The sequence below is a fragment of the Bos mutus genome, chromosome 11, assembly GCF_027580195.1.
Source record: "Bos mutus isolate GX-2022 chromosome 11, NWIPB_WYAK_1.1, whole genome shotgun sequence".
Taxonomy (NCBI): Eukaryota; Metazoa; Chordata; class Mammalia; order Artiodactyla; family Bovidae; genus Bos; species Bos mutus.
The window spans coordinates 78427143-78450266 of record NC_091627.1 but is presented as its reverse complement, the minus strand read 5'-3'; the positions used below and the strand labels follow the sequence as shown (position 1 = coordinate 78450266).

The following is a 23124-nucleotide window of genomic DNA, read 5'->3' as shown; positions in this document are numbered from 1 at the left end:
TTAATTTCTGTTCCTCATCATTAAGCTGGGTTTGGCATTGTTCTCTGTTGTTTGTTTGTTTTTTAACTTCCCAATGAGATTATAAACACCTTGAGAGTGGGAATAATGTCTTTTGCTTTTTTTTTAAATCTCCCATGAGCAATTTGTGTCATATAAAGGATAGGGGCTTCTGGAGACAGTCTTGGCATTGAATCTCAGCATTGCCATTTACCCTGGAATGGTGAAGTCAGTTTCCTTACCTGTGAAATGAGATAACACAGTTTGTTAACCTTGATTTTGTCAGCATTTGGGCTGGATAATCCTTTGTTGTGGGGGCTGTCCTGTCTGCTGCAGGATGTTTAGTAGCATCCCTGGCCTCCACCTGCTAGATGCCAGTAGCACCACTCCCTCTTCAGTCACGACAATCAAAAACGTCTCCAGATATTTTTGTGTCCCCCCCATAAGTGTTCCTTGTGTCAAGTGTCCCCGTGCAATTCCTGGTGTCACGTTTTGCTTGTGCAGCAAAACTGCTTCCAGGTGGGGACCCATGGGATGGCGCTGCCTGTTGGGGATGTAGCAAACCTCATCATTAGTGCATCTGGAACATAGTAGACATTCCATAAATGCTGATTCTCCCTCATGCCTAATTCACCCAGCACTCTCCATGTTGTAGGTTTATGGATTGAATGGAGCTGTGACTCTAGGTTTTAGCAGTTTGGGTTGGAAGTGTCATGAACTCTCAGGTTGCCCCCATGATGCACTAACAGAGTTACTGTCATTTTCTTAATTGCAGATTGATCTGGAGCCAGAAGGAAGAGTGTATGTGATCATTGATCTCTCGGGGTCGTCAGGTGAAGGTAGGAGAGTGTGACCTCTCGTCATTGTTCTCGTCCATTGACCCTTTTGTCTTTTGGTCTCTCCCTTCCATCTTTGGCTGGGACCTATTACAGCGACATGTAATTAATTGGCACCGTTTAAAGGAAAAGGTTATTTTGAAGATGTTTACGCCTATGTACCAAAAGAGACCAGCCATGCCACCTGTTAGCTCTGGTGGAGCTGAGGGAAGATTTTCGTCTTACAGAGTCAGACCAGTAAAGCAGGCATTCCCAGGCGCAGATGCCCAGGCAGGCTTTGGAGGGGTGGCTGCCTCTCCTGGGAAGCTCGCATGGGGTTTGTGTGTGTGCAGTGGGATGGAAGTAAAACCAGTTGGTCTAAGGGTAGTCAGAAATGAAATAAATGAGGTATCAAATTTCAGATTCCTATTTCTTTAGAGCTTTAATAGAAATGTTACTTCTGTAAAGAGGGATAAATGAGGAGTTTGGGATAAACATATGCACTTGAGAACAGGGAGGTGGTGGCAGACTTGGGCTCTAAGGAGGTTGGGAATTAGGACTGAAACTTAGTTATAGGGACCATCTTTCCTCTCCTCTTCTCTATGAGGGCTGGGGACAGAACGGTTGGCTCTAATGTCACTGCAGAAAGATGGGATGAGCAAGGCAGGTTCCTCTTGGCAATGAGAAAAGATGGGGATTAGAGGCTGTGGTTCAATGGGAAAGGCACAGCTCCTGCTGGAAGACTTGGGCCTTTTACAGCATCTCCCTGGAATACTGGGGATTATAAGCCAAAGCCACAACCCCAAAATTTTAGGGAAAAAGCTCTAGTTTAAGATTCTGTAATGGAGGGGGGATTATGCAAGGAAATTCAAAGGAGCTGGTCAAAAGATGCACTTGACAGGTGTGCCTGGTGATTTTTATTTGACTGTTAACACCTGATTTCAACAGGTGTTCAGAATAATTCAGTAATTGTGCGTATATGGAGCTCATAATAGAAGTCAGTCCTCTTACAATAGATTTCAATTATTTGGCATAGGTTTAAAACTTTAAACATTCTTCCAAAATTGGTCTCTTTATTTTCTGCTCTTTATTGCAATTATATTTTGGCATTTCCAACTTTCCTTCTCTACTCTCAGCTCTGAACAGCCCAGAATAGAAAACTATTGTAGAAGATTTGAAGATTTAACAATATTTAGTATGAAATATTCAAGATGTGCAAAAAAATAATAAAATGGGATTAAGAAATAAAGCACCCAGTAAGGTAAAGCCTTGTGTTATTTAAACATAATGACTGATCCCAAATTTACCATACTTCACAGTATTACAGTGGTCTCCTGGTTGGAAATATGGGTGAAACATTTGATGGGAAAAATCAATCCCCCTTTTCCCTTACATAATTCTACATGCAACAGGATAATTAATTAAATATGTACTTCCTGTGCCAATATGCTGGGCAATCAGTGGGAGGCTTGGTTATTTTTCCTTTGAAAAAATTAATGACTTGCAAACTATAGAAGATGTCCTTTTTTTACATTAGCGGGAAAGGATATGGACAAATGAATGAATAAATAAATCAGGGGCAATTGGTTTTTTTCTTCTTGCTTCTACAGCTTATTGCATGTGAATGACCAAAGCAGTTTTCACTGGACTGAATTCTTAGTCTATTTTTTTTTTTATCTCTTTCATCTAAAGAAAACAGGGTTTACTTTGGAAATGCTGACACATGCCAGACTCAGTAAAGTGCTAGCATGTGTTGCTCTGAAGAAAAGGAGAAGTTTTCTCCTCTTTTTTCTTGCTGTTCCTGGATTTGGAATTCTTTCTCTGGATAGTGGGAGAGACTTCCAGCAATCTCTTCCTAGAAGCTGATCTTGGTGCGTTCCGTTTGTGTTCTGCGCGTCTGTTCTCCCAGTCCTGGTCTGGGATGTTGAGGACTCGTGGTCCAAAGGTAGTTTCGTTTTTGGAAAGGTTGGGAGGGTGAGAAGAGGAACGGAGAATAAGTAGCCCCAGCGTTTGCTACCTTGATTGCATGGTAAGCGTCCAGGGAAAAACAGGTTTGTCACACCCAGACTGTGGACATTCATTGATTCTTATTTAAGTCCTTCTCTTTAGTGAAAATTCCTGACTCTGTATTCTGAGAAAAGGTGAAAAAGAGAGCTGCAATGAGGCACAGCTGACATTTTCACTGCTCTATTATTCTGCCATCAAGCATCCCTTCAGCTTGCCTATTTCAAGTGCTCCAGTCAGTCCCATCAATGGAAAAAAAGATATTCATAGCAATCGCACAAACTTTACACCACATGCAAATAGCAAAGAGCTCAGGGAAAGATGTGGGGGTGAGGCTGTGTGAATACACCCCCTTCTTCTGGGATGTGCCAAAGGATTCTTTTTTCTTGCTAACACACTGTGGAAAGCCTGGACATTTACGTCTGCTAGAGCTGGAATTAATGTGATTTCTAACTGTCTAATAAAATTCCATTGCTTGCATGTCCTGTGTAGTTCATCATAATGGGATTTGACTGGTATGAGCTTTAGCTAAACCAGGCGACCTAACCTCAGACGTATGGGGTCGGGCTGGATAACAGTTAAGGTCATTTCTGGTCATGCAGTTTTGATCTTTGGTATAATTTGAATAGACATCTATCAGAGCTCAAGCTGAAAGCTGGCTAATATCTATAACCAGTAGAAGGGGTTGACAGGTACTGTGCCAAGGACCTTACCTACATTATCCCATGCAGTAAACGTTCTCAGAATGTTTTCTGTGTTGCTCTAGACTTGGGTGCCTCTTGTGCATTAGTTGCTCAGTCGTGTCCAACTCTTTGCAACCTCATGGACTGTAGCCCATCAGGTTCCTCTGTCCATGGGACTCTCCGGGCAGGAATACTGGAGTGGGTTGCCATTACTTCCTCTAGGAGATCTTCCCGACCCAGGGATCCAACCCACGTCTTCTGTGTCTCCTGTATTGCAGGCAGATTCTTTACCCACTGGATCATTGGAGAAGCACCGGGTGCCTCTTAGTGTTTGCTTTTATCATAGGTAATGACCATGACGGAGAAGGCGATGGCACCCCTCTCCAGTACTCTTGCCTGGAAAATCCCATGGACGGAGGAGCCTGATAGGCTGCGGTCCATGGGGTCGCACAGAGTCAGACACGACTGAAGCGACTTAGCAGCAGCAGCAGCAGCAATGATCATGGGGCTTCCTGGTAAATACAGCACTACAGACTCACCAGATACTTAAATCAGAGCATAATAAGCCTAGGCAACAGAAGCATAAAAAACAATGTATGTAATTCTCGATTGTGCAAATAATTATTTCCTGTTGTAGACATTAGTTAATATTTTTCCCTTTGTTGTGATGTGATTTGTATATTATTTCTATTCTTTATAGTAATATGATAATGAGCCATTATTTGCAGACTCCCAGAGGAGGGGCAATCAGGGTCTGCCCTAGAGATTTCTAGGCTCTTCTTCTCCCACCTTCCATCCAGGTGTCATGTTCACCCAGGAGAGTTTTTCAGAGTTTAGACAATAATATAAAGGACAGGAAGTGGATCTCAGTGGTATGTTTGGGTCCCCAAACTGTTTCTCCAATAAAATGCTGAAGATAAAAGCAATTGGAAAGATTTTTGCAACACATTTGTCATAAATACTGCAGTTAGATCAGGTTGGGAAATTAATACAAATTGTGGAAGTAGAAGATGAAGAGGTGGGTGAAAAAGCAAGCCCTGTCTTCTTTTTTCTGTTGCCACAGGCTTCAGAAAGCAGTCAGTCTCCTCTCTGGGAGAGGAGAGGAGAGAGTAAAAAGAGAGAGCCTTAGAAAGACATCAGTCAGTGGACCGGTGGACTGCACTGACTGATGGAGTCCTAACTCCTAGCTCCAGTGTTTCCTAGCTTAGAACTTCAGATTTCTCAGCCATCAATGAGGCTAATAGAATGTATAGTAGGTTTTGATACTGTGATAGGACTGCTTTAAGGACAGAGTACTCACATGAAGGGGCTGCTCGATAATACCTTCAAGGCCCTGGAGACCTGAAGGCAGAGAGGTGAGCAACACTCTAACCCAGTGCTCCGGAAGGAGCAGCAGGCAAGGTATCCAGGGAAACAGTTTGAGGGCAAGTTTCTGACTCTGGGGCATGGCATAAGCAAAAGGTCCAAGAATACAGCAAGGTGCCAAAGAGGAAATTCATAGAATAATATCTGTGTCTTTCAGGGGCTATGAGATTGCTTTTTGCAGAGTTTGGACTTTCCCATAGTTTTGTCCCATTTTCTTTCTCTTTCGTCACCACCCTTTGCCCACTGAAGTATTCCCCAGAAGAACATTCATTAGCTTGTCTGTGTCTTGTCTCCCTTAATGCTAAAAATGTCTGTTTTCCTAAGCCTGGGCTTGTACCTTCTCTGCTCAGTGCAGACAGAACATGTGGTCCCCACACTCTCATCAGCCCTGGGTAAAAAGCCTGCATATATTCGAAGATGGTGATTAAATCTCTCTTCTTCAGGTTGAATCAATCAAATTCCTTAACCTTTCTGAATAGAGAGTTTAGAAATCTTATCTCATCTTTGCAGCTCTCTTCTAGACTTTTTTCAAGTTGCACAGACTGGTAGACATGATCAAACATGCTTTGCTTCTTTCTAAGATGATAATGTGTGTAGAGCAAGTACACACATCTCCTGGCGGGAGATGGTGACATTGAGAGGTCAAGTGCCCAAGGCCAAACAGTTGATCACAAGGCCCTGTTGGTTCCGATTCCCGGCTGTGATTCAGGGCCCTGCCTGGATTTAGGGCCCCAATAATGAGTCCCCCCATGCCTATGTGGCAAACACCTCCTCACTGCTTTTAACAATTGAGTTCTTTTCTTCAGGAAGCTTTTTATAGAAAGAGGAAGGTAAAGTTTTTAGTTTTGAATCCAAAGATGACCCAAAGAATCCCTTTCATAAATAAGCAGATCTTTTTCCCACTGAAATGAAATGAAAACTTGCATGGTCCCAGTTTAGAAATGGTCAGCTCCTTTTCAGGCTGTCTGTAAGGTGCATCCATAACTAAGTCTTGGTCAGACTCAAATCCCAGCAGATTAATCATCTTTCTTACCTGGTGTGCATGGCAGGCATTAGAACGCTGCCTTCAGGGTTGAAAGAGAGAGGCAGGCTTTCCTCTCGACACTCTGCCACTGGTGCTTTTTATCTAGATAACATCTTTCCGATTCCAGAGTCCCACTGAATCTTTAGCTTATAAGAATTATACTGTTTTCCTTAGAATTTCTTCATTTTTTAATCCAGTGCCTTCTGATGATCAGATCATTAAGCAGAACCATTCATTCAGATGAAGAGTATTCACTAATGCATTTTAGTAAATACGCCAAGTTTGGTGTCCATGCTGAATTTGGGGACTGGGAAGTGGAAAGTGAGAAATGGTGTTTGTAAGAGCACATGGCCCTTGCCTTCAAGGGGCTTGCAATTCCATTAGGAATCCAAGACACCTGCAGGACAAAAGCATTAGAGAACAAATGCAAGGTAATATCACATGGAGTGCTTAATTGGTGTTACCAGGAGTTCTCCAAATGGGAATAAGTTGAAGCTTTAGAATAACCCAGAGAAACTCTAGAAAGAAGCAAAGCTTGAAGGCTGAAAAGGAAAAGTTAGGTATACCAGATTGACAAGGAAGAAGTGGGAAGACCATTCTGCGTAGAGAGCATCATGTCATCATTATCAAAGACAGCTTTGAAGCTCTTCGTTTTGGTAAGGCAGAATCAGTTAGTCAGTTCAGTCACTCAGTTGTGTCTGACTCTTTGTGACCCCATGAATCACAGCACGCCAGGCCTCCCTGTCCATCACCAACTCCAGGATTTCACTCAAATTCATGTCCATCGAGTCGGTGATGCCATCCAGCCATCTCATCCTCTGTCGTCCCCTTCTCCTCCTGCCCCTAATCCTTCCCAGCATCAGAGTCTTTTCCAAGAAGTCAGCTCTTCGCATGAGGTGGCCAAAGTACTGGAGTTTCAGCTTTAGCATCATTCCTTCCAAAGAAATCCCAGGGCTGATCTTTAGAATGGACTGGTTGGATCTCCTTGCAGTCCAAGGGACTCTCAAGAGTCTTCTCCAACACCACAGTTCAAAAGCATCAATTCTTCAGCACTCAGCTTTTTTCACAGTCCAACTCTCACATCCATATATGACCACTGGAAAAACCATAGCCTTGACTAGACGGACCTTTGTTGGCAAAGTAATGTCTCTGCTTTTGAATGTGCTATCTAAGTTGGTCATAACTTTCCTTCCAAGGAGTAAGCATGTTTTAATTTCATGGCTGCAGTCACCATCTACAGTGATTTTGGAGCCCAAAAAAATGAAGTCTGACACTGTTTCCACTGTTTCCCCATCTATTTCCCATGAAGTGATGGGACCAGATGCCATGATCTTCATTTTCAAAATGTTGAGCTTTAAGCCAACTTTTTCACTCTCCTCTTTCACTTTCATCAAGAGGCTTTTGAGTTCCTCTTCACTTTCTGCCATAAGGGTGGTGTCATCTGCATATCTGAGGTCTTTGATATTTCTCCCGGCAGTCTTGATTCCAGCTTGTGCTTCCTCCAGCCCAGCGTTTCTCATGATGTACTCTGCATATAAGTTAAATTAGCAGGGTGGCAATATACAGCCTTGACGTACTCCTTTTCCTATTTGGAAACAGTCTGTTGTTCCATGTCCAGCAGGATAGACACTACAAATTAAATAGATGCCATTTGTATTCTCAAGGAGCTTCCAAACAAAGACAGTGTGGCAGATAGAAATTTTCAAACAAGGAAATAAAATAAATGATTAAGCTGTGTTTGAAGATTGAGGGCAGTTCTTTCTGGATGTGTCTTCATGGTCAAGACCTCTCACTCACCTTGGCCACTAAGGAGGAGGGATGTTCTAGGCCAAGTATGGCGAAGTCTGGGTTATGGCAGAGAGTACATTTTTAAGCACAGGCCTTGGGTGATTTGAAGGACAAGACCACTACAGGCATCTCTTTGTGGTCTTTTATTTGTGGTCTTCTGTGGTCTTTTCAGCAATCTCATGGAGTCCCATGGTAAGCCTACTACCACCCTAAGCCTTCTCCTTCTCTCTAGCCTATTTAGCTGGTGTCCCTGCATCAAGCCCTGACACTCTCATCCTTTTCAAGTTCTGTTCAGTCTCTAATGAGAAACATTGCTTTATATGTTAAAGGGACCCCTTACCCACCCAAAAAAGGGACTTCAAAGTCAGGCACTGCTCCAAGGAGCTGATGGGTCTCCCTCCTGTGAGGTGCCTCTGGCAATAAGGTCATGATCCTGCTCACCCCACAGGGTCCCCAGATATTCGTGGACGAGTTGGATTCTCCAGTAGCATGTGGAGAACAGAAAATAGCCTCAGCATTTGATAAGAGTGAATATTAACCAAAGCCAGATGTTCAAAACCATTATTCTTGCAATGTGTACCTCTCCCCTCCCCCTCTCCCACATATTCACTTGCTATTGCAACTCAAGACTCAGGGAATGAGCCTATTAATTTCCAGATTTTTGGCTCCCTCCTTTGTCCTGATGGAATAAATGCTTGTTCCTCGAAGTGGCCATATGTACCAGATGAGACAGGGAGAGTTAGCTTGAAAGCAGTGAGGACCAAACTCCCACTAAGGGGTTTATAATGTCACAAAGAGAGACAATGCTAAAATGCTTGATGAGAAATCAGCCAAGAAACCCTCATTTCCTTCCAAACAGGCTCGAGATGCACAGCAGTTCCTCTGAAATGAATCATCCACAGTTAACAACACCAAATGCCAACCATTAGCAGATGAGAAACAGAATTGAATCCTGAGTGTGTGGAGAGCAGAGCTCTTTAGGATCACTACCAAAGCCTCCTTCCTCTCGGCCATTATGGGAGCGTAGATGTGCATTTTCTATTTTCTATTGACTTGTGCGCCTGTTTTACTAATGAAGTAATTGAAGGAGGAATAGTCATGTTGAATAAATAAGTTTAATAGAAAGAATAGGTTTATAATAGATCCTTAGTCAAGAAGCAAGCGCCGGGTATCCTGGTGTGGCCTCCTATTCTGTCTTTGTTGTCTTGCTAGACATCAGTTCTGTGTCTTACAAAGAAGATCGTTTCGGGAAATTCATGTTTGCAGCTCAGATCATACTGGGTCAGAGTGGCTTATAATTTAATCATTTACTGCTGTTGATGTCCTTGTGATTTGGCTTAAAACAAAAGGGTATTTCCATTCATCTAACTTAATTTAGAGAGTTGTCTTTCAGGACCAATTACTTTATTCTTTTATCCAGTTGAAATTGGCCAGTGCTGACAGTTTTATTGATTTTTCTTATTACCTAGCTTCATTGAAACATTCACATTCTCACAATCAAGTGCATTTACCATCTTATTCAAGCTGCTTACACTGGGCCTTTTATCTTCCTCCTGTATTATAAACCTTTGGTGTGAGCTTTTGGGGGCCTGGGAAGGTGTGTTTTTTTGTGCACATACATATAGCTAAGAACGAATGTCTGTGAATCTCCTATCTCACCTTCTTCCTCAGTGGCCCTCATTTGAAGCGTCCCTTATTTACTTATCTAAAAAATGTTAGGCCCTAGGAGTATAGAGTTAATGAAGATGGTCCCTGCTCTAGGGCATCTGTACTCTTAAACAATAAGGCAAACACTACACCAGTAAGCACCATGATGTGTTTGATCGTTTGGGTAAGCTACTGGGAGAACAGGGTATAGTGGGACTGCTCTTCCTGGAGTTTTCAGTCAATAAATGACAACCTCCAGTACTTCCACATGCTCTCGTCAGCTCCATGGTAACCCTAAAACGCAGGTAATAACAGGTATCCTCTTTTCTTGGTTGAGGAGACAGAGCCACTGTCCACTGAAGGCACATCCAATCAGAAGATATAATAAAGGCAGAGTAGTACTCAGAGAAGGCGATGGCACCCCAGTCCAGTACTCTTGCCTGGAAAACCCCATGGGCGGAGGAGCCTAGTAGGCTGCAGTCTATGGGGTCGCGAAGAGTCAGACACGACTGAGAGACTTCACTTTCACTTTTCACTTTTCTGCATTGGAGAAGGAAGTGGCAACCCACTCCAGTGTTCTTGCCTGGAGAATCCCAGGGATGGGGGATTCTCCATGGTGGGCTGCCGTCTCAGGGGTCTCACAGAGTCAGACACAACTGAAGCGACTTAGCAGCAGCAGCAGTACTTGATTTAGGGCTTCCCAGGTGGCGCTAGTGGTAAAGAACCTGCCTGCCAATGCAGGAGATGAAAGAGATGCGGGTTCAGTCCCTGGGTTGGGAAGATGCACTGGAGGAGGGCATGGCAACCCACTCCACAGTTCTTTCTTGGAGAATCCCATGGACAGAGGAGCCTGGTGGGCTACAGTCCATAGGGTTGCAAAGAGTCAGACACGACTGAAGCAACTTAGCACACATGCATGCGTGAACTGATTTCCAAAATGTGAACTTTTCGGGCATACGTATGACTTACACACTAATTCATTCAACATAGCACTATTTGGGCACCTTTGGCACTTACTCTTCTCAGTACCAGGGACACAGAAAGTGTGTTAGTCGCTCAGTCGTGTCCAGGTCTTTCTGACCTCATGGACTTAGCTCTTCAGGCTCCTGTGTCCATGGGATTCTCCAGGCCAGACTATGAGAGTGGATTGCTATTCGCTTCTCCAGGGGATCTTCCGGATTCAGGGATCGACCCCTGGTCTCCCACAGTGCAGGCAGATTCTTTACCCTCTGAGCCACCAGGGAAGCCCTACACCAGGGACTGAGAAGTGAACAGTGAAAACAGAAATCCTTGCCCCTAGGCACCTTCTAATGGACATGCTTGGGGGGTTGTGGGCTGTCTCTGCATGATATACCACATGCTGGGAACCAGAGTTGTCTCTGGGGAAGGGAAAGGGTGAAATCAGAAAAGGGGGAACCATTTTTGTCAATGTCTGTAATCTTGGTTTTCTTTCTCATGTGATGTGCATGAGCTGTTAAAACAATTAGAAAATTTGAAAAAGAAAAATTAGGTAGAAATGTTTCCATTCCCATATACAAAGACACTGTGACTTGCCCATGAACACAGGCTGCAGCAGGTTTCAGAAGACCTAGGTAGAGAGGAATGACCTGCTTAATCCACAGCATGAATGTCTAAGGGCAGCGAGCTCAGAAATAATGCATGACACCCACTTCATGTCACTCAAGACATCTCTGATCTGGAGTTGGGATATGCTGAAATTAAGGATGCTGTCAGCATGTGCCTGTCTCCAAGGACTATGTGCTTCTGACATGTAGAGGCAGGTGGACCAAGTAGCCAGACTCCATGGAACATGTGATGGATGAATGATGCTCACAGAGCGTTCATTCCGGGAAGCTGCTGGCCTCTTCATGCCCACTCCTGCTGCTGAGAGGCTGCTCACCTCTGAACGGACAGTCCTGTGCAGGTATTTTTAGTAGCACTAGGCAGCGCTCTCCAGAGTTTAGGGCCAGCTGCTGCTTGTTCCAAGTTTAGTCATCTCCACGGTCCCTTCTGCCTAGCACATTGGCTGCCAGTGGGTTATTCATACTCTACAGACACTCAAGTTTGCCCATTTCCTGAAAATTAATAGTGATGTAGTTTAGAGAACTGTTTTCTGCAGCAGGAACTCATGGCTTCGACTAATAGCCAGGTGTAAATTCTTTGGCAGCTGTCAGAAAGAATGAAGTTAGAAGTTAAGTCCACTTTCAGGTGTATCTCTGTGTTACTGGGACTAGGATTTCATAGACACCTGCACTTTAGCTTTTGTTCCACAATTAGTTAATTACTGGATATACTTCTGATTCAACAGATGTATATGAAGAGTCTGTTGCTTGCCTGGCACCTTGCCAAGAGCTGGAGAAACCAAGATGTAAAAGATGTAGGTCTTGCCCTCGAGGAACTCCCAAGCTAGGGTGTGTCTGGCCACAAGGCAGCTGCTTCACTTGGACCTCCATGGCTTCCTTGGTATACAAAGAGAGAGAGAAATGGGACTAATGACCCTATGGCCCTCTGCAGGGCTGAATTAAAACCAAGATAAGTTTGCTCAGAGCTGGGCACCTAGGAGGAGGAAGGGAGAGAGGACAAAAATTTTTAAGCCAAATCTCTGTACAGAGATTATTTTAAAGCCTAAATGGATCTGCTGTTTCATTATCCCTATTTTACAGATGGAAAAATTGAGGCTTAAGGAGTTTTAAGACCGTGAATCCCTTGGATCCTGTAAAGATGCAGATTCAATTCAGTGGGCCTGGGGTGGGGCCTGAGTTGCTGCATTTCTCATTAGGTCCTAGGAGATGCCCCTGCCACGCGTCCTTGGACAACACTTTGAATAGTGAGAGACTCTTAAGACCTGTGATTTCCTCTCTGAACCAGTTTCTGTAGGATTGAAAATTAAGAGAGAAATCTGCTTTTTTCTTCCCCAACTTCCAATCATTTTGCCCTCAAAATCAAGAACTTTCGATCCTTTTTTGTTTAGTATCTTTCCCCCCACCTTGTCCTTTCTTCTGGAAAAAGGCTGGAAGGGCACTTGACATATTCTTAGGGAGGTAGGCAATTCCCTGGGCCCTGGTATTCAAGTCCCAGCTTTAATCACCTGCAGAAGGTCAAAATGGATAGCATCGGTGTTCTTTAGCTAGGAGAACAGGCACCAATTTATACCACGAAAACAAAAAGCAACCAGTCAGGATATTGGATTTTTTGTTTTTGTATTTGCTTGTCTATAAATACCCTCAAGTATTGAGTGGTGCTTGAATTTGACCCCACTGTGCTAATTTTCTCCCGGTTCCTGGGGCTTTAATTAAAGTAACTCACCCAGGGACCTTGCTAGAACTTACCTCTCTGTGATCTTCCTCTGAGGCAGGCAAGTTGCACCTGCCTTTAATGGAGGTGGAAATGCAGGGGGAATTCTTTTAGGTGCTGGGTACACAGTAGGGGCGTAATTTTTAACTTGTCACACAAATGAATGTGTGCCTAAATGAAATAACAGGACAAAGTGTCACTTTAAAAGGAAACTGTGGAGATAAACAAGGTGTTTGGTCTGACCTTGCTTTGGATAATCGGCTGTTTTGTATTCCAGTATACAGTCAATTTCACGGGTGGGAGTGAACCTGAATGGCTAAACTGTGCCTGGTACTTCTTAGGGGTCCTCTGAGGCCACCTCAGGGCCTCCACGCACACCAAGTCCCCAGTTATAATATCCTGTCCCCTCCCTTTTAATTCAACTACTTCTCTGTTCTTTCAAAATTTGATTTCAAGTTTGCCTCCTCCTGGGGACCTTCCCACGCCAGCTGGCCCACTCCAACCCACCGGTTCACACACTGTTTTTGCTCCCACACTCTTCAGTGTCTTTCCATACAAGCATGTACTCAGATATTTATATTGTATCTATAACTAGAGTCCTGGTTGTACCCTGCCTACCCCAGTGAGCCACAAATTATCCAAGGGCAGAGGCTTCTGGAACACGGGCTTCGAGCTGAGAGCCGGCTCAGTGCACGTGAGGCTCCTGGCTGGCCCTGTGGCACAGCAGTGCTGAGCCCAGGGCGCTGTCCTGCCATCTGGACTACACAAAGCCAGACTGGCAACAAGGGCCATTTCTGTAGTTGGACCTTTTTGTCTGTTGAGGACTCAGATCACCCAAGGCCGTTGTGAGACTAGCTATCGTGGCGGCTCCAAGCAAGTCTGCAGGAGTCTTCATCATCACAGGGCCTCCTCATGCTGGGCACATGGCCCCTGGTTAGTTATACTGCATTCAGCATAAACAGCTCTATGATGAAGTGTAGTGTGAGCAACCCCTTTACTGAAATCAGAAGCTTGGAGTCTGTTTCTGGCCCTGCTTCTAACCAGTCAGTTGAAGGTGACGAATTGTTACATGTTTCTGGCTCTCAACTGGATTGTATCAAAGGCATTAAGATGCTGTGATTCAGTGAATGCTTGGGATTTTGGATTCCCAGATTGAAGACTTTCTGAATACAGGTATGAGTCATTGACAGTGTTTCCTCATCTCTCTCTATACTTGACACCAAGGAGCAAGACTCAATCATTCCTCAATGAAGCATGGGATCCTGAGTAGTCGGTGAGATGTGATTGGGTATCTTAAGAAGTTAAAGTGTAGTGAAGAGGAATAGGGGAAAGACTTATCCTGTGGCTCTTGGGCAGCTCAGGGACCAGAGGGGTAGCAGTTACAGGGAGGAACTTTAAGCTTCGTTTAGTAACTACTCATTAGCAGTTAAGTACATTTCAGCAGTAAATAGGGAGCTCTCCATCTCTGTAGGTATTCAAATAGAAACTGGGTGAGCATTTAAAAAAAGTTGTAGAAAAGATTTCTCTCTTTTAAAAATATATATTTATTTTTAATTGATTGATGATTGGTTTACTATCTTGGTTTGATTTCTGTCCTACATCAACATGAATTAACCATAGGTGTACTTATGTCCCCTCCCTCTTGAATCTCCTACTTCCTGCCCATTCCCACCCCTCTAGGTTATCACAGAGCCCCAGTTTGAAGATCAGATTATCTGTAACATAGCTTCCATTAAGCATCTACAAATGGAGGATAATAAAACAACTGTTTATTTTGTTTAAAAAATAAAATCCAAGGTCTACGTGGAAAAAGAGGTAGAGAAAAAGAGTGAAATACTGGGAAAAGAGAATAAGTTGGACCTCAATATCGATATACAGAATAGTTCTATTTCTGGAAAATTTAGTCAAAAATGGAAATGTTGAAATTTGAATCTTATTTCCAAAGATCTAAGGAAGGATTCTATTTGACTGGACCCCAAATTGTGTGAACCTATCCTGGAAGCCTTGCTTTTAAGAGAAATAACCTCTTGTAACACCAATTTTGCTCCTTAATTCTCTCTTATATGGAGATGAATGTGGAGTTCACTTAAAAAGTGGTTCATTGGTGTGCGTCTGTGAGCAGCCCCATCTGGGAGAAGGAAAAGAGCAACAGAGATCCCTGACTCAAAGGAAAACATCATTTCATCATGCTTGTCATGTCTGCTGAGAGGTAATGGTTTTCTCCTCAGACTTATGAGGGCATTACATGGAAGCTACAGAAGTAGAAAGAAATGGAGGTTTCTTTGCCTCTTAGCCTCTTGCCCCAAGAAAGGGTTTGATTTTGGGTGGATAGCTTCTCACTATGGTGGTTGATGATCGCTGTGAACAGGTTAAACCATTTACTGCCTATGTGAGGTGAGGGCACTAGGAAGGTGGTTGACTGCCTTCCCCCACCATTGACCTACCTTTTGCCTAATGCTTGAAATTACCTTCAGAGCTTTCACATAGGTGGTGGTTTTGATGCCATCACATAGCCAGCTCTTTCTTCCCCTCAAAGAAAAGAAAAGATCAACCCTTTTAGAAAGATGAAATCGTAAGCGTAATTAACCTTCTCATGCATGAAGGACCAATAGCCAGGTTTGCAGTCCCCTAATTTTGTGCATGATACCTTACTTAAAAAAAACAAACAAACATATCTGAAGGGCAAAGAATTGAAAGTCTGAATAACTGAGTTGAATGTTATGATAGGAGATTCCATTCCCGGAAAACAAAAGTATATTATAAAATCCTCTCATCATGTCCCATTGTGTAGGCACAATTTTTTAGTAATAATTCCAGCATCTTATTATTTTTTCTTTTCTCATTTGGTCACCTGGGCAGCCTGTCAACCTCCTTAAATGCTAGAAGGGTACAGCTGAGGCTACATAGGACCCTTTGTTGCCCCCGAGGACCCTTTGCTGATTTTGCTGTATTCTCTAAAGGAGAAAAGATGTATCTTATCACAAGAGCCAGTCTTTTCCCTTTTTCCTTATCCATCATTCCTAACAAAAAGGGGCAGGAGCAATAAAATATTCAGTAAATGCACAAATGCTTCTCTAGACTCTAAGCCGGCCAGGACTGTGTCTGTTTTGGCCTCTGTTGTCCTTTTGTGGTCTCAGTGCCAGTGAACAGGGGTGCTTAGGAAATGCTTGTTCCTGGCATTAGTGAGTGACTGCCGTCCAGGTGTATGTGGCAAATGTGTGGAGGGGGTTCCAGGTCTCTGCAGGCAGAGAGCACTGTTGTGAAATGTCATTGCTGTCTGATGGCAGCTGTCTCTGTTTGGCCAGTGTATTGTTTGAAGGCAAAACATGTGAAAGTTAAGAACTGCCTGTAATGGGGGTGAGGGGTCACCGGGGCCATCGGCAGTGTGCCTGGAGCATGGAAAACAGACTTCACCTGCTTAATTATAGATGCCATCTCGCTGCCGACCTCTCCCTGGCTGTAATTATGGCCCTTGTAGTCACTCTACTGCCATGCCAACTAGAATCACCTAGCTCTGCCTGAAGAGGGACCTATTTTGCTTTTATTTTTAATTTTTTAAAGCAGAAGTCAAACCAGTGTCCTTAGGATTTAACACTCATTTCTTATACTTCGTGAGGCCTTCACCAGGCTTCCTTGCCTTAGAAAACCAACAAGTGATAATGTTTTTGTTGGACATAAGAAAAAAATATCCTCTGTCATTTTCCCTTAAATCAATCTGTCTTTTAGGATTAATTTAAATCAATCTTACCCTCCCTCCTTTCCACTATGGTCATATGTACCTATGAGCCAAATTTAAAAAAGAAGAACATTTCCGGTACCTTTGCAACCTCTGGGGCCCTTCACTGACCTTGTCTTTGCCTTTATTTCCCCAAAGATAACTATTTGGTTTTGGCCAAAAAGCTCTTTTGGGTTTTTCTGTAACATCTTTTTGGCCAACCCAATACTATTCTGAATTTTGTGCTATTTTTTTTTTTTTTTTTTTGCATTTTTAATGATTTTTACCACCTATGTGCTTATTTCCTTAAATAATATATTGTTTTGTCTTCTCTACTTTTTAGTTTTATTTAAATAGTACCATTCTATATATTCTTTCGGAGAAGGCACTGGCACCCCACTCTTGCCTGGAAAATCCCATGGACAGAGGAGCCTGGTAGATGATTTATCCATATTGATGTGACTATAGTTCACGTTATCCCATTTATTAATAGCAAAAATCATTTATCCATTCTCCTATTCGTGCACATCTGGGTTATTTTCAAGTTTTTGCTGTTCTGGGGCACATTGCACCTATAATTTCTTTCGATTATGTACTTAGGTGTGGAGCTGATAGTTCAAAAGGTCTTTGTATGTCCAATAGGTAATGATAAGTTATTTACTAGGTAATGATGAATTGTTTTCCAAAGTGACTGTAGCAATGGATGCTACCACCAGACATAAATATACTTGTTTGCAATTTCCAGTTACTTTATATCTTCACAAATACTTGGTGTTATCAAACTTTTAAATTTCTGCTAGTGTGGTGGGTGGTATGTCATTATACTTTAAATTTGTGTTTCTCTGACTGTTAATGAAATTGAGAATCTTTTCATGTACCTACAGGTTTTTGATCTTTCCTGAGAAATATCTATTCATTCCTTTGGTGCATTTTTCTATTATGCTTCTGGCCTGTTTCTTATTGTTTCAGAGGCAGTTATGTTTGTTGCAAATGTGTGTGTGTGCTCTGTCGCTTAGTTGTGTCTGACTCTTTGCAACACAATGGACTGTAGCCTGCCAGGCTCCTCTGTCCATGGGATTCTCCAGGCAAGAGTACTGGAGTGGGTTCCATTTCCTTCTCCAGGGGATCCTCCTGACCTAGGGGTCAAACCTGCATCTCTCACATCTCCTGCATTGGCAGGTGGATTCTTGACCATTGCACCCCCTGCGAAGCAAATATCTCCCCCTACTTTGTGGCTGATCTTTTCAGTTTCTCTGTGGCCAGCTGATAAATGAAAATCCAAAGAATGAAACTTACTGGACCTTGAAACAACTCATTTTTCACATCTGTGCTTCTGTTTCTGCTTGGGTAAATGAGCACAATGATGCATCCCTACAGTGAGTGATGGCAAAATGTGTTGACATTCATGAAAGCACATTTTGAAAGTAAAACACCATACATGCTTACAAAAAGTCTAGTTTTCTTTTTACGTTATCCTACTGCCTCCATTTTTATACCAAAACATACTCTCTGGGAATATATTTTGTTTGTTTGTTTGTTTTGAGCTGTTTTTTAAGTTGCACTTGGTGCCTTTTGAAATTATAATTTGTTTGTCCACTTGTTATGTTTGTCCCTCTAGAAAGTATACTCCAGAGGGCAAGAATTTTATCTTGTTCATCATTGCATGTCTAAAAACTTGGAATAGTACCTGGCACGTAGTAGGTGCTCAGAAAATATTTGTTCAGTGCATAACCAAGCCAGTGGTGTTAGTAGTAGTCATGATATCATTGCTATGTAATCATCCAAATGCTGTATTCAAGATTTGCTTCCTATTCAAATAACTTTCAAACTGATGCAGCATATTGTTCAGTGTATCCCTGGCCTTTTCCTTTCCAGAGAGGGTGGGTGGAGCCAGAGAAAAAGAATTGTGCCCTGGGGATCTGAGAGCTCAGTTTTTAGACTTGTAACTGGGGCCCCCTGATGGGCTGGCACTTCTGTGAGGGCAGATTTCTAGGGTGAGACCAGCATTTCCCAAGCTATTTTTTTTCCCTCCTCCTGCATGGTCACTGTCAAATTTGCTGCTTTTACAAACCCAATTGGCTTTTGCTTTGTTGCTGTGGAAACCAGAGCTGGTAGTTTGGGGGGAATGTGTGTGCTTGAGAGGGCTGGGGGAGGGTGTGTCGTGGAAGTGGTGGAAAACCAGAGCTGGGTGGCGGCCATGGACATGGAGTGAGTGAGGACAGCAGGAACAGTCAGAAAGCTCTGGGAAGGCCCTGCCCACTTGGGCAGTGACTCTTCAGAGAGCTTTTGATTTCGCATGGTGCACACTTGGGGAACAGGCATCTCTTTGTAGATCTGCAGGGCTCCCCTGGCTCCAGTCCAGCCCTTCAGTGGAACATCTGGAAAGCCTTGGCCCCTCCCTGTGCCAAAGCCGCTGAGCCCTGGAGACAGAGATCAATGACCTCTTCTTGGCTGCTCCTTAACCCGTGTCCTGGACAAGCATTTTTTTTTTGAAGGGGGTGGGCAGGAACCAGTGAGTAATACAGGTCTTTGATGCCAAGTCTTGTGGGTTGTCGCAGAAAGACTTTCATTTCTGCTAAGAGTGGGAGCAGAGCAAGGGTCTGGGTAGGGAAAGCAATGAGGATTTGGCTTTTCAGGAAATCAGAGCCCAAGTGGGGAGCCCTGCTTCCTACTCACTGGTTTTCTGGTTGAGAAAGCAGCAAGCTGAGCTATTGCCTAATGTTAATACTGGGAATGATTGAAGGCAGATGGAGAAGGGGATGACAGAGGATGAGATGGTTGGATGGTATCACTGACTCAATGGACATGATTTTAAGTAAGCTCTGGGAGTTGGTGATAGACAGGGAAGACTGGCATACTGCAGTCTATGGGATCGCAAAGAGTCGGACACGACTGAGCGGCTGAACTGAACTGAACTGAACTGAATGCTCCTTGGTGGTGGGGCTGATATTAGGGTGGATGTCGGCTTGAGGCAAGAGACTGATTTGGTTCTCACTCCCGAAGGCAACTTTGCAACTTTGGGTGTTAATTCTGAAAAAGCATAGGGTGATTTTTTTTTAATTAATATGTATATAATTTATCACTTACTGGGTTGTGGCAAAGACAGTGAAAAGAATTTATGATATATAATAGATTGGAGTAAATATGCCATGTAGTTACCTGTTCTTCAGTAATGTTTTATAACCCATGTGTTAGGTTGCACATTTAATATTTATCATAAAAAAATACATGTACACACAACAGAAAAAAATATAGGAAGAGTAGAAATGCCCTCAAACCCATCCCTCAATAAATGGCCTCTTCCTACTCAAGGTCAGGTGCCCAAGATCAGTTTACCTTCAGTGTCATTAAAATAAGATCTCCTTTATTCTTTTTTTATTACATATGGTAGGTATTCAGTAAGTGCCACTTAAACTGTTGATAGGGATGTAATTAGAATTTCCCTTGACCCAGAAATCCAGTTGCAGGTTTATCCCATGGGCAAACCTGCTCAGGTAATGTAGAGACAAATCAGCAGATCTGGAACAGAGAAATGTAGGAAAACAAGGTAAATATCTGAGCTAAGGAGCATTTTGTACCTTTGGAGAAGGCAATGGCACCCCACTCCAGTACTCTTGCCTAGAAAATCCATGGACTGAGGAGCCTGGTAGGCTGCAGTCCATGGGGTCGCTAAGAGTCGGACACGACTGAGCAACTTCACTTTCACTTTTCACTTTCATGCATTGGAGAAGGAAATGGCAACCCACTCCAGTATTCTTGCCTGGAGAATCCCAGGGACAGAGGAGCCTAATGGGCTGCTATCTATGGGGTTGCACAGAGTCGGACACGACTGAAGCGACTTAGCATAGCATAGCATAATGGAATAGTAAGCAGCCATTACAAATTTTTAGGCTGATTATGCATATTAATGGGGAAATATTTTCAAAATAAATGGCTAAATTAATAAAGTAAGTTGGAATCATATGTGTAATGTCATTTGTGCTACAAGAAACACACATACATACATACACGCTAGGTCTGTGTACACACAAAATTTTACCTCTGAGTAATGGGAAGGGGACCAAAAGACTTTCTGTTCCCTCCATACCTTTTAACTCATTGATGTTTTTGCCTTGAGCTTATAAATATTTTAAATCTGTTCATCTGAATTCCTCATTACGTTGCCTCCTACTGTACATAACTACCTCCTCTTTCCCCCAACAGTCTGTTCCTCTCTCTCCCTTCCAGTTCTCAGCACCTGCATAGAACGTGCTGCACCGTCCCTGGCAGGATTTGCTCTCTTCTCTGAAATCCACAGAACTCCTTGGTCATACAACTCAGCCATGCATTAGGCCTCTCTGAGGTTGTTCTCTGCTTTGTTTTGTGGTGTCAACTACCTTCAGCCAGACTGTCAGGAGGGAAGACTGTACCGAGTACAAGAAGGCATCAGGTACGACCCCTCTGGGCAGTCTGAGAGGCAGAGCCTGGCTCGTTTGGCTTCCTGTGTCCCTGGAGCTGGACTCTGAGTCAATGACTTTATGGCTCCTTCCCAAGGGCTGCAGTGCTAGGAAACATAGTCCCAGGTCATCCCACTGGTGGTGTGAATAAGGATGCAAGGCTCAGGGCATTGGTTGGTGCTCGGACTCACAGCAGGCAGCTTATTAGCAAAGTTAACTCTGTTCTGCCCCAGGCCTGAGTGTGGGCCTGCGCGGCACCAGTACTCACGCATGTACACGCATGCTCACATACACAAGTGTGATCATAATCACTTGTTTGGTTGCTCCCGGATTCCTAGCTCAACAGATGCTCCATCGGCACTGCAAGCTCAGGTACCCTCCTGCCGCACATCTGAGCATTCTGACTGAGAACTATTTTGAAAAACAACCTTTCTGGTTCTCTAGTCTAGTCCCTGGTACCAAAGCCTCCATAGACCCCTCTCTGGAGTTTGTTGGGACCCTGCTAGAGGGAAAGGAAGCAGCTGGGGACAGTATATGGCTTTGAGGGGCTGTGAAGCTGTGGGAAAAGGCAGCCAGATGGATGGTTTGTTCTATCAATGTGGGTTTGGAGTTCTGGAAAGGAGGGTATACTGAATTAGGCTCCCCATTTCCTGACATCCCAGCCCCCTACTGACTACTTTGTTTGGAAGAATTTGACTCAGAATGGAAGCTCTCAGGGCCACCCACCAAGTTGCCTCTGTAATGTGCCTCTTGCTACTTCCTACCTAAAGATAGGACCCCTAAAAGAGCTGTGTTGTGTTCTCCAGGCCTGCTTTCCTGGTCAAGGAAGGCGTCCTCAGCCTCAAGCCTGTTGGCTGAGAGGCCTTGAATCCTCTGACATAGAGTGCAGTGTTTTCTGTATTTCCTGGATGTGCATTTTAAGAGCAGAAGGTTTATAGCTTTGCTCCAGTGTCAGAAGAATTTGGGATCTCAAAAAACTTCACAGGAATCGCTCTGGGGAACAGTCTTGGGTCCTGCCATGCTTCTCTAGTGTAATCTTTCTTCTTGTCTCTGCCCTCATCCCCTAGATACAAATACTTCATGCAAAGTTTGTTCTTAGCAATCATTTTCCCCTTGAAAGAAATGTAAAACATTGTAATAGAAATATTTCTAAAATGTAAACTTAGTTGCCTTCTTAAGGAGAATGTACTGAACACAACTGACATGTTTAGTATTTTGGACATTTTTATGAACACCAATTATTGGCCTGTTTTCTGAGGACCCCAGGAGGCGTTGTTTTTAATTCCTCCCCACCAGTCCCACTTACATGTCCAGTGTCATAGGTCATAAAGAGAGATCTTAATTGATGTGTACTTGCTTGCATGGGAGCCTGAGGATGGCTTCAGCTTCTCTGTGGAAGTGAATTGCTGTGTATATAATCACTACTTGCTGCTTGGGCAATACAGAGTTGTGTTCTAGACTCCATAGTAGTCAATCTTGAATCTAAGCATGTATCAGTGTTGCCAGAAGGACTGGTTCATGTGCAAGCAGCCTGCTGGGCCCTAGCCCTAGTGTCTCTATGTCTAGTGTCTCATTTAAATAGTGAGAACCACTATTTAAAAATAGCCCTTATCAAGTTTAATGTGCATACTAGTCACCTGGGGAAGCTGGTCAAAATGTAATTTCTGATTCAGAAGGTCTGGGGTGGGCCTGGGATTCTGCTGTTTTAACTGGCTCCCAGGTGATGGCTGATACTGCTAATCTGTGGAGCCCTCTTTCTATAGAAAGATATTAAAGCAGTGGATCTCCATTCTGACTACACATTCAAATCACGTGAAGAGCTTATGGAAGAATGAGGGAGGAGGAGGGAAAGAAAAAAGTTTTATCTTCAGACAGAAAACCCTGAATTTCTGGAGGTGAAGCCTGGGCCCGGATCCCCAGGTAACTAGATGTGCACTCAAGGTTGAGAACCTTGTTCTCAAGGTTGTGAAGTTGCTGAAAGTCTGTCTTCTAAGTAAATAGTGTCATAGTATTGACTATTTGATGGGCTAGTCATTGGCCTCCAACTGTGGTTTCACTTTGGAATCATCTGGAAAGCTTTAAAAGATATTGATCAGTTCAGTTCAGTCGCTCAGTTGTGTCCGACTCTTTGCAACCCCATGAATCACAGCACGCCAGGCCTCCCTGTCCATCACCAACTCCCAGAGTTCACCCAAACTCATGTCCATCGAGTCAGTGATGCCATCCAGCCATCTCATCCTCTTTCGTCCCCTTCTCCTCCTGCCCCCAATCCCTCCCAGCATCAGAGTCTTTTCCAATGAGTCAACTCTTCGCATGAGGTGGCCAAAGTATTGGTTTCAGCTTTAGCATCAGTCCT

At 43.6% G+C, this 23124-nt stretch overlaps 1 protein-coding gene across 2 annotated transcripts in view; it reads left to right on the top strand.

Moving 5' to 3' along the window:
• PRKCE (protein kinase C epsilon) overlaps nucleotides 1-23124 on the top strand; it is a 547581-nt gene that overhangs the window by 215419 nt on the left and 309038 nt on the right. For both annotated transcript variants that reach the window (XM_070379638.1, XM_070379639.1), the window contains exon 3: nucleotides 773-836. In XM_070379638.1, coding sequence (XP_070235739.1) covers nucleotides 773-836 — 64 coding nt within the window. The remainder of the gene's footprint in view (nucleotides 1-772; nucleotides 837-23124) is intronic.